At 67.9% G+C, this 11697-nt stretch overlaps 1 protein-coding gene across 1 annotated transcript in view; it reads left to right on the forward strand.

The window, feature by feature from the left end:
• The window catches only part of CACNA1A (calcium voltage-gated channel subunit alpha1 A), a 33805-nt gene continuing 22108 nt past the window's right edge, over positions 1-11697 (forward strand). The window contains 6 exon segments of the mRNA XM_039717236.1: positions 1-124; positions 312-429; positions 2885-3112; positions 6510-6615; positions 10258-10460; positions 10597-10781. Coding sequence (XP_039573170.1) covers positions 1-124; positions 312-429; positions 2885-3112; positions 6510-6615; positions 10258-10460; positions 10597-10781 — 964 coding nt within the window.

An 11697-nucleotide genomic window follows, 5' to 3' on the forward strand; every position in this document is an offset into this window, starting at 1 on the left:
ATGGCAACGGGGGCCATGGCAACGGGGGCCATGGCAACGGGGGCCATGGCAACGGGGGTGCATAGCAACGGGGGCCATAGCAACGGGGGCCATGGCAACGGGGGCCATGGCAACGGGGGCCATGGCAACGGGGGTGCATAGCAACGGGGGCCATAGCAACGGGGGCCATGGCAACGGGGGCCATGGCAACGGGGGTGCATAGCAACGGGGGTGCATAGCAACGGGGGCCATAGCAACGGGGGCCATGGCAACGGGGGCCATGGCAACGGGGGTGCATAGCAACGGGGGTGCATAGCAACGGGGGTGCATAGCAACGGGGGTGCATAGCAACGGGGGCCATGGCAACGGGGGCCATGGCAACGGGGACCATGGCAACGGGGACCATGGCAACCAACTGCTCCCCATCATCACCCCCATGTCCCCATGGCGGTGGCACTGTCCCCATCCCTGTCCCCAAAGACTGGCAGAGCCCCTGTCCCCCCCGTGTCCCCATCACCGTCCCCTCTGTGTCCCCCCGGTGTCCTGCAGGGTCACAGCCGGACGTGGCCAGTGGCACAGGGGATGTGGGGACACGGTGGTGGCACTGGGGACACTGTGGTGACACCGTGCTGACATTGGGGACACCGTGGTGGCACAGTGGTGGCTCATTCGTGTCCCCCTGTGATCAGGCTGTGGCACTGGGGACACAGCAGTGGCACTGGTGACACCGTGCTGACACTGGTGACACCGTGGTGGCACCGTGGTGGCTCATTCGTGTCCCCCTGTGATCAGGCTGTGGCACTGGGGACACAGCAGTGGCACTGGTGACACCATGGTGACACTGGTGACACTACAGTGGCACCGTGGTGGCTCATTCGTGTCCCCTGTGATCAGGCGGTGACACTGGGGACACCGTGGTGGCACAGTGGTGGCCCCGTGGTGACACTGGGGACACTGTGGTGGCTCATTAGCGCGTTCCTGTGATCAGGCGCTGGCACTAGGACACCGTGGTGACACACTGGGGACACTGTGGTGGCACCGTGGTGGCACTGTGGTGGCACCGTGGTGGCTCATTAGTGTCCCCTGTGATCAGGCGGTGACACTGGTGACATGGTGGTGACACTGGTGGCACCGTGGTGGCACTGTGGTGACCTTGGGGACACCGTGGTGGCTCATTAGCAAGTCCCTGTGATCAGGCGCTGGCACTGGGACACCGTGGTGACACACTGGGGACACTGTGGTGGCACCGTGGTGGCACCGTGATGGCTCATTAGTGTCCCCTGTGATCAGGCGCTGGCACTGGGACACCGTGGTGACACACTGGGGACACCGTGGTGGCACAGTGGTGGCACCGTGGTGGCTCATTACTCATTCGTGTCCCCTGTGATCAGCCGGGCCACCCGCGGGGTCGAGCAGAGGCCACCGGCAGCGCCGGGGTGGCACCTGGGGCTGGGGACACCGGGGCTGGGGGGACACGGGGAGGGGAGGGACACTGCCACCGCCTTGGGGACAGGGATGGGGACAGGGACAGTGCCACCACCTTGGGGACATGGGGACAGGAATGGGGACAGTGCCACCGCCTTGGGGACACGGGCACAGGGATGGGGACAGTCCCACCACCTTGGGGACAGGGATGGGGACAGGGACAGGGACAGGGCCACCACCTTGGGGACAGGGACAGGGACAGTGCCACCGCCTTGAGGACATGGGGACCCGAATGGGGACAGTGCCACCACCTTGGGGACAGGAACAGAGACAGGGCCACCCCCTTGGGGACACGGGGACAGGGACAGTGCCACCGCCTTGAGGACATGGGGACCCGAATGGGGACAGTGCCACCACCTTGGGGACACGGGGACAGGGACAGGGACAGCACCTTGGGGACATGGGGACAGGAAGGGGAGGGACACTGCCACCCCCTTCGGGACCCTGCCACTGCCATGGGGACAGGGACAGGGACAGGGACAGTGCCACCACCACGGGGACACGGGGACAGGGACAGTGCCAGCACCTTGGGGACAGGGAGGAGACAGTGCCACTGCCATGGGGCCAGTATGGGGACAGTGCCACTGCCATGGGGACATTGTGAATGCCATGGGGACACGGGGACAGGGACAGTGCCACCCCCTTGGGGACATGGGGACAGGGACAGTGCCACGGCCACGGGGACAGGGAGGGGACAGGGAGGGACGCGGGGTCTGGCCGCCTTTGGGGACACAGGGACGGTGACAGCGGCACAGCCGCGCCCAGGTGTGTCCCCTCCCCCTCCCAGGTGACACCCATCCCCCCCCTCCCCCATCTGGGGGTCGCGGTGTCGCCCCTCCCCCCCCGCGCGGTGGCCCCGGGGTTTGAGGAGGAAGAGGAGGAAGATCCTGGTTTTTGGGAGGAGGAGGAGGAAGGTCCCGGTTTTTGGGAGGAGGAGGAGGAAGGTCCCGGTTTTGGGGAGGAGGAGGAGGAAGATCCCGGTTTTTGAGGAGGAAGAGGAGGAAGATCCTGGTTTTTGGGAGGAGGAGGAGGAGGAGGAGGAGGAGGAAGGTCCCGGTTTTTGGAAGGAGGAGGAGGAAGGTCCCGGTTTTTGGAAGGAGGAGGAGGAAGGTCCCGGTTTTTGGAAGGAGGAGGAGGAAGGTCCCGGTTTTTGGAAGGAGGAGGAGGAAGGTCCCGGTTTTTGGAAGGAGGAGGAGGAAGGTCCCGGTTTTTGGAAGGAGGAGGAGGAAGGTCCCGGTTTTTGGGAGGAGGAGGAGGAAGGTGCCGGTTTTGGAGGGGGGAGGACAGGGGGAGGAGGAGGAGGAGGAGCAGCAGCAGCAGCAGCGCGAGCTCTGCCGCAGCCCGGCGCGATGGGCCCCGCTGCCGCCGCGCTGCTGCCGGGGGGCTGACGGCGACCCCCGCCCGGCCCCGCCGCCCCCAGGGGGGGTCACCACCTGGGGGGCCGGGGAGCCGGGGGGGGCCCTCGGCAGGGTGCCCCCCCCGGGGCGCAGCGGCTCTACAAGCAGTCCATGGCCCAGCGCGCCCGCACCATGGCCCTGTACAACCCCATCCCGGTGCGCCAGAACTGCCTCACCGTCAACCGCTCGCTCTTCCTCTTCAGCGAGGACAACGTGGTGAGGAAATACGCCAAAAAGATCACCGAATGGCCATATCCTTCCCTGCCGGGGGGCGCGACCCCCGCGCCGCCCACCCCGAGCCTCTGCGGGGTCAGGGGTCTGGCTCTGGGAGCCCCCCGGGGATGGGGAGTGGGGTTCGGGCACGGGGACCCCCGAGCGCAGCCCCCAGCGCTGAGCTGCGGGCATGGTGGGGTCAGCGTGTCCTGCTTTGGGGGGACCGGGCCCGTTTTGGGGTGTCCGGTCCCTTTTTGGGGTCAGCGTGTCCTGCTCGGGGGGGCCGGGCCCGTTTTGGGGTGTCCGGTCCCGTTTTGGGGTCCTCAGCCCCATTTTGGGGTCACTCTGTCCTGCATGAGCTCCTCAGCCTCGTTTTGGGGTCCTCAGCCCCGTTTTAGGGTCACCGTGTCCTGCTCTGGGGGGCCCGCTCCCGTTTTGGGGTGTCCGGTCCCGTTTTGGGGTCACCGTGTCCTGCACGAGCTCCTCAGCCCCATTTTGGGGTCACTCTGTCCTGCTCTGGGGGCCCGGGCCCGTTTTGGGATCACCGTGTCCTGTTCTGGGGGCCCGGACCCGTTTTGGGGTCACCGTGTCCTGCACGAGCTCCTCAGCCCCGTTTTGGGGTCCCCATCCCCATTTTGGGGTCACTCTGTCCTGCATGAGCTGCTCAGCCCCATTTTGGGGTCACCGTGTCCTGCTCTGGGGGCCCGGTCCCGTTTTGGGGTCACCGTGTCCTGCTCTGGGGTGCCCAGCCCCGTTTTGGGATCCCCAGCCCCATTTTGGGGTCCCCATGCCACAGCTCCATCCCCTGCCCTGTTTTGGGGTTCCCCTGGCCCGTTTTGGGGTCCCCCAAGCCCTGCCCTCCCTGGGGGCCCCCCTTTCCGTGCCCCGAGCCGGGGTCCCCGTTCTGCTCGTGCGTCACCTCCCCCTGCCCGGATCGGGGTCACCGGCCCCGCGCTGGCTCCCCGACCCCCTTTTGGGGTTTCCAATCCCCTTTTGGGGTCCCTGACCCCGTTTTTGGGGTCCCCGATCCCCTTTTGGGGTCCCTGACTCCGTTTTTCAGGTCCCCAGCCTCACATTGAGGTCCCCAACGCCTTTTTGGGATCCCTGACCCCCTTTTGGGGTCCCCATCCCTGCCCCACACGGGGGACCCCTTTCCCAACCCGTTCCCCTGCTGCCCCACCCCGATCCCACCCCAGTCCCCAAACTGGGGGGGGTCCCGCTCACCCGGGGGGGTGGGAAAGGGGGACCCCTCCCCTGCCCTATTTTGGGTTTTTTTGGGGGCTATTTTGGGCTTTTTTGGGCTATTTTTGGCTATTTGGGGCTATTTTGGGGGGCTGCATCCTCCCCCTGCTGCTCTCGGGGTTCCTCCGAGCCCCCTCCCCCTTTTCCTGCCCCCTAAAACAGCAGCGACCCAAAAAAGCCCCCCCGACCCCAAAACGGCCCCTGGCACCCCAAAACGGCTCCCGGTGGTTTGGGGGGGGGGTCCCCAGGCGGTTTCAGGGGTCCCCACTCGGTTTTTGGGGCTCCCCACGCGGTTTTGGGGTCTCGGCCTCCACCCCGAGCTTTTGGGGACCCCCGCAGACACCAGGGGGGGTCCCGGGGCTGCGGGGCGGGGGTCGCGCCGGTGCCGCAGCGGGGCCGGAGCTCCGGTTCGTGACACCGGGGGTGGGGGGGCGCGGGGAGAGGGGTGGGGGGACCCCCCGAGATTGGTTTGGGGGCGCTGAGCACCCCGCGGATGGGAGGCTGTGCCGTGCCGAGCCGTGCCGAGCCGTGCTGCAGCGCCGCGCTCCGCTGCTCCCGGTAACCGGGACGGGCCAAGAACCGGGCCGGATCCCGGGACCGGGACCGTGCTGGGCTGGATCCCGGTACTGGGAGCCGTGCTGAACCGTGCTGGGCCGGATCTCGCTACCGAGAGCCGTGCCGAGCCGTGCCGAGCCGTGCTGCAGCGCCGCGCTCCGCTGCTCCCGGTAACCGGGACGGGCTGTGCCAGGAACCGGGCCAGAATCCGGTACCGGGAGCCGTGCTGGGCCGGGATCCGGCACCGGATGGCCGGGCTGTGCCAGGAGCCGGGCCGGATCCGGTTCCGGGAGCTGTGCCGTGCAGGGAACCGTGCTGGGCCGGATCCCGGTACCGGGAGCTGTCCTTGGTACCCGGGATGTGCCAGGGAGCTGTGCCAGGCCAGCTCCCGGCACCGGAGCCATCCAGGACCCATCCCAGGCCGGATCCCGGTACCGGGAGCCCTCCTGGATCCCTGGGCTGTGCCAGGGAGTGATGCCAGGCCAGATCCCGGTACCGGGTACCCGTGCTGTGCCGTGCCAGGCCAGCAGCTCCCCATGCCAGGTACCTGTACCATGATGGGGGAACTGGCACCGGGTGCCCAGGCTGTGCCAGGGAGCCGTGCTGGGCCGGATCCCGGTACCGGGAGCTGTCCTGGATCCTTGAGCTGTGCCAGGGAACCGTGCCAGGCCAGATCCCGGTACCGGTACCCGTGCCGTGCCAGGGAGCCATGCTGGGCCAGATCCCGGTACCAGAGCTGTCCTGGATCCCTGAGCTGTGCCGGGTACCCGTGCCATGCCAAGGAGCCATGCCAGGTACCCGTGCCATGCCAGGGTGTTGCAGAGCTGGGCCGGATCCCGGTACCGGGCACCGTGCCGTGCCAGGCCAGCAGCTGCCCGTGCCAGGGCCGTGCCCGGTGCCCGGTGCCCGTGCCAGCTGCCAGCGCCGTGGCTGTTCCCCCGGTGCCAGGCTGCAGTGCCCGGTGCCAGCGGGGCCGTGGGGAGGCCGGAGACCCCCGTGGGACCACCCGTGCCGTGCCAGGCTGGGTGCCCGCAGCCCCCCGCGCGGTGCCAGCCGCACTCCAGTGGGGTGGGACAGGGGGACAGGGGACAGGGCAGGGACGCGTCCCCGCGGGTGGCAGTGCCCGGTGCCCGCGGTGCCAGCGGTGCCAGCGGTGCCGTGTCGCTCCCGGCCGCTCCCGCTGTGCCCGGGGCGCTTTGATCTCGCCGCGGAGCCGAGGCCGCGGCCGCCGCTTTGATGAAGGAATTAATTAATTTATTTATTAATTACCGAGCCGCCCGACACGGCCGCACTCCAGTGGGGTGGGACAGGGGGACAGGGGACAGGGCAGGGACGCGTCCCCGCGGGTGGCAGTGCCCGGTGCCCGCGGTGCCAGCGGTGCCAGCGGTGCCGTGTCGCTCCCGGCCGCTCCCGCTGTGCCCGGGGCGCTTTGATCTCGCCGCGGAGCCGAGGCCGCGGCTGCCGCTTTGATGAGGGAATTAATTAATTAATTAATTAATTAATTACCGAGCCGCCCGACACGCGGGCGCCGACCCCGGGGGCGCGGCCCCGCTCCGCGCTGCGCTCCTGCCTCAGTTTCCCTCCCGGGAGGTTTGGGGGTCTCCCAGCCCGGTGTTTTTGCCTTGACTCGCCCCCCACTCCTTTTGAATACATGATTTTAGCCACCATCATCGCCAACTGCATCGTCCTGGCGCTGGAGCAGCACCTGCCCGACGAGGACAAGACCCCCATGTCGGAGCGGCTGGTGGGCGGCGGGGGTCCTGGGGAGGGTCCCTGATACCCCTGGGGAGGGTCCCTGGCACCCCCGGGGGTCCCTGCCACACCTGGGGGTCCTGTTGGGGGTCCCTGCCATCCTTGGGGGGTCCTGGGGAGGGTCCCTGATACCCCTGGGGAGGGTCCCTGGCACCCCCGGGGGTCCCTGCCACACCTGGGGGTCCTGTTGGGGGTCCCTGCCATCCTTGGGGGGTCCTGGGGAGGGTCCCTGATACCCCTGGGGGTCCCTGCCACCTTTGGGGGGTCCTGCAGGGCTCCCGGGGCACCCTGGGGGTCCTGGGGAGGGTCCCTGATACCCCTAGGGAGGGTCCCTGGCACATCTGGGGGGTCCTGGTGGGGGTCCCTGGCACCCCCAGGGGTCCTGGGGAGGGTCTCCACCATTCCTCACTCAGAGCGCGGCGCTGCCACCGCGGCTGCCGGCGGCTCCGGGCGACCCCCCCCACCGGCCCGAAACCCCTCGGCCCGAAACCCCCCGGTTCTGAAACCCTCCGGTCCAAAACCCCCCGGTTCCGAAACCCCCCGGTCCGAAACCCCCCCGGCCGTGGGACCACCACCCCAGAGATGCCCCCACGTCACAGAGACCCCCCGGTCACAGCCCCCCCGCTGACAGAGAGGGGGGGTTTGGGGGTCCCCGGTGGGGTTTGGGGGTCCCTGGGGGATTTGGGGGTCCCTGGGGGATTTGGGGGTCCCTGGTGGGGTTTGGGAGCCCCTGGGACGTTTTGGGGGTCCTTGCGTTTTTGCCTTGACTCGCCCCCCACTCCTTTTGAATACATGATTTTAGCCACCATCATCGCCAACTGCATCGTCCTGGCGCTGGAGCAGCACCTGCCCGACGAGGACAAGACCCCCATGTCGGAGCGGCTGGTGGGCGGCGGGGGTCCTGGGGAGGGTCCCTGATACCCCTGGGGGTCCCTGCCACCTTTGGGGGGTCCTGCAGGGCTCCCGGGGCACCCTGGGGGTCCTGGGGAGGGTCCCTGATACCCCTAGGGAGGGTCCCTGGCACATCTGGGGGGTCCTGGTGGGGGTCCCTGGCACCCCCAGGGGTCCTGGGGAGGGTCTCCACCATTCCTGGGGGTCCCTGCCATCCCTGGGGAGGGTCTCTGCCCCCCTTGAGGGTCCTGGGGAGGGTCCCTGATACCCCCGGGGAGGGTCCCTGGCATCCCCGGGGGTCCCTGTCACCTTTGGAGGGTCCTGCAGGGCTCCCGGGGCACCCTGGGGGTCCTGGGGAAGTTCCCTGCCACCCCCCGGGGGTCCTTGCCACACCTGGGGGTCCTGTTGGGGGTCCCTGCCATCCCTGGGGAGGGTCTCTGCCCCCCTTGAGGGTCCTGGGGAGAGTCCCTGACCCCCCTGGGGGGTCCTGGTCTCGCTACCGAGAGCCGTGCCGAGCCGTGCCGAGCCGTGCTGCAGCGCCGCGCTCCGCTGCTCCCGGTAACCGGGACGGGCTGTGCCAGGAACCGGGCCAGAATCCGGTACCGGGACCGTGCTGGGCCTGGATCCGGCACCGGATGGCCGGGATGTGCCAGGAGCCGGGCCGGATCCGGTTCCGGGAGCTGTGCCGTGCAGGGAACCGTGCTGGGCCGGATCCCGGTACCGGGAGCTGTCCTTGGTACCCGGGATGTGCCAGGGAGCTGTGCCAGGCCAGCTCCCGGCACCGGAGCCATCCAGGACCCATCCCAGGCCGGATCCCGGTACCGGGAGCCCTCCTGGATCCCTGGGCTGTGCCAGGGAGTGATGCCAGGCCAGATCCCGGTACCGGGTACCCGTGCTGTGCCGTGCCAGGCCAGCAGCTCCCCATGCCAGGTACCTGTACCATGATGGGGGAACTGGCACCGGGTGCCCAGGCTGTGCCAGGGAGCCGTGCTGGGCCGGATCCCGGTACCGGGAGCTGTCCTGGATCCCTGAGCTGTGCCGGGCACCCGTGCCATGCCAAGGAGCCATGCCAGGTACCCGTGCCATGCCAGGGTGTTGCAGAGCTGGGCCGGATCCCGGTACCGGGCACCGTGCCGTGCCAGGCCAGCAGCTGCCCGTGCCAGGGCCGTGCCCGGTGCCCGGTGCCCGTGCCAGCTGCCAGCGCCGTGGCTGTTCCCCCGGTGCCAGGCTGCAGTGCCCGGTGCCAGCGGGGCCGTGGGGAGGCCGGAGACCCCCGTGGGACCACCCGTGCCGTGCCAGGCTGGGTGCCCGCAGCCCCCCGCGCGGTGCCAGCCGCACTCCAGTGGGGTGGGACAGGGGGACAGGGGACAGGGCAGGGACGCGTCCCCGCGGGTGGCAGTGCCCGGTGCCCGCGGTGCCAGCGGTGCCAGCGGTGCCGTGTCGCTCCCGGCCGCTCCCGCTGTGCCCGGGGCGCTTTGATCTCGCCGCGGAGCCGAGGCCGCGGCTGCCGCTTTGATGAGGGAATTAATTAATTAATTAATTAATTAATTACCGAGCCGCCCGACACGCGGGCGCCGACCCCGGGGGCGCGGCCCCGCTCCGCGCTGCTCTCCTGCCTCAGTTTCCCTCCCGGGAGGTTTGGGGGTCTCCCAGCGCGGTGTTTTTGCCTTGACTCGCCCCCCACTCCTTTTGAATACATGATTTTAGCCACCATCATCGCCAACTGCATCGTCCTGGCGCTGGAGCAGCACCTGCCCGACGAGGACAAGACCCCCATGTCGGAGCGGCTGGTGGGCGGCGGGGGTCCTGGGGAGGGTCCCTGATACCCCTAGGGAGGGTCCCTGGCACATCTGGGGGGTCCTGGTGGGGGTCCCTGGCACCCCCAGGGGTCCTGGGGAGGGTCTCCACCATTCCTGGGGGTCCCTGCCATCCCTGGGGAGGGTCTCTGCCCCCCTTGAGGGTCCTGGGGAGGGTCCCTGATACCCCCGGGGAGGGTCCCTGGCATCCCCGGGGGTCCCTGTCACCTTTGGAGGGTCCTGCAGGGCTCCCGGGGCACCCTGGGGGTCCTGGGGAGGGTCCCTGATACCCCTAGGGAGGGTCCCTGGCACATCTGGGGGGTCCTGGTGGGGGTCCCTGGCACCCCCAGGGGTCCTGGGGAGGGTCTCCACCATTCCTGGGGGTCCCTGCCATCCCTGGGGAGGGTCTCTGCCCCCCTTGAGGGTCCTGGGGAGGGTCCCTGGCACCCCTGGGAGGGTCCCTGCCACCCCTGGGGGGTCCTGGGGAGGGTCCCCAGCCACTCTGGGGGTCCCCACCCCACCGAGGGGTCCCGGCCGTGTCCGTGCCCCCCTGGCACGGGTGGAGGGGGGGGTGCCAGCCCGCCCCCGGCCCGCGCTGGCCACGATTCCCAGTTCCCCCCGGACCCTCCGCGGCGTCCCAGTTTCCTCCTTACTGGGAATCTGGGCCACGCCGCCTCCGCCCGGGGCCACCTGGGGGGGGGCTGGGGAGGGGGCTGGGGACATTGCTGCCCCCCTCACCACGGTGGGGGGACACGGGGGGGGGTCTCCTGGCACCTGTCCCCCCCCCCAGGACCCCTCCACCTGGGGCCACCTGAGAGGGCTGGGGGGATTTGGGGGCACCTGGGGAGGGCTGGGAGGGGTCGTGGGCAGCGCTGACCCCCTGATCACGCTGGGGGGGACACGGGGGGGGTCTCCTGGCACTGTCCCCACACGTGTCCCCCCCCCAGGACGACACGGAGCCGTATTTCATCGGCATCTTCTGCTTCGAGGCGGGGATCAAGATCATCGCGCTGGGCTTCGCCTTCCACAAAGGCTCCTACCTGCGCAACGGCTGGAACGTCATGGACTTCGTGGTGGTGCTCACGGGGTGAGGGGCCCGGGGGACACCGGGGACACCGGGGGACGCGGGGGGACACCGGGGGATGCGGCAGTTCGGGGACAAACGCGCGGCGCCGCGGGGTTGTGCCCGCGCAGGTGTGCGGGACCCCTCCCCTTTTCCCTCCCCATCCCAAAACCCCCCCAAATCCCCTCCAAGACCCCAAAACCCCCCCCAAATCCCCTCCAAGCCCCCCAAAATCGCCCCAAATTCGCCCGGCAGGTCTGCAGGTGGTGCTGAAGTCCATCATGAAGGCGATGATCCCGCTGCTGCAGATCGGGCTCCTGCTCTTCTTCGCGATCCTCATCTTCGCCATCATCGGCCTGGAGTTCTACATGGGCAAATTCCACACCACCTGCTTCGACCTGGTCACAGGTGGGGCGGCAGCCCGAAAAACAGCCCCAAAATACCCCAAAAATACCCCTAAAATCAGCTAAACCAGCCCAAAAAACACCCCGAAAAACAGCCCGAAAATACCCCGAAAATACCCCTAAAATCAGCTAAACCAGCCCAAAAAACACCCCGAAAGACCAGCCCAAAAATACCCCCAAAATCAGCTAAACCAGCCCAAAAAACACCCCGAAAAACAGCCCAAAAATACCCCCAAAATACCCCTAAAATCAGCTAAACCAGCCCAAAAAACACCCCGAAAAACAGCCCGAAAATACCCCGAAAATACCCCTAAAATCAGCTAAACCAGCCCAAAAAACACCCTGGAAAACCACCCCAAAAATACCCCCAAAATCACCTAAACCCCCATAAAACACCCCAAATCCCCCTAAAACACCCCAAAAAACAGCCCCCAAATCCCTTAAATCCCCCTTAACCACCCCAAATCACCTCCAATTCCCGAAAAAAACCCTCAAAACACGCCCCAAATCTCTTCCACCCCCCAAAAACCACCCCAAATCCCCCAAAGGCCCCAAAACCCCCAAAGGTGTCCCCAAAAAAAAAACCTAAATCCCCTCTAAAACCCCTAAATCCCTCCTTCAGCACCCCCAAATCCCCCTAAATCCCTTCCCCAAACTCCCCCCGCCCCTTCCTGCCTCAGACTGGTGGCCGTGTGACAGCGACACGGGGGGGGGTCCCGGTGGCCGTGTGACAAAGATTTGGGGGCTCATGGTGGCCACGGGCTGGTGGCCGTGTGACAGAGATTTGGGGCTTGTGCTGGCCAGGGGCTGGTGGCCATGTGACAGGGACACAGGGGCTCCTGGTGGCTTTGTGACAATGATTTGGGGCTTGTAGTGGCCACAGGCTGGTGGCCACGTGACAAAGACACGGGGGGGGGGGG

Source organism: Passer montanus, unplaced genomic scaffold (assembly GCF_014805655.1).
Source record: "Passer montanus isolate IOZ18808 unplaced genomic scaffold, ASM1480565v1 scaffold378, whole genome shotgun sequence".
NCBI classification, from domain to species: Eukaryota; Metazoa; Chordata; class Aves; order Passeriformes; family Passeridae; genus Passer; species Passer montanus.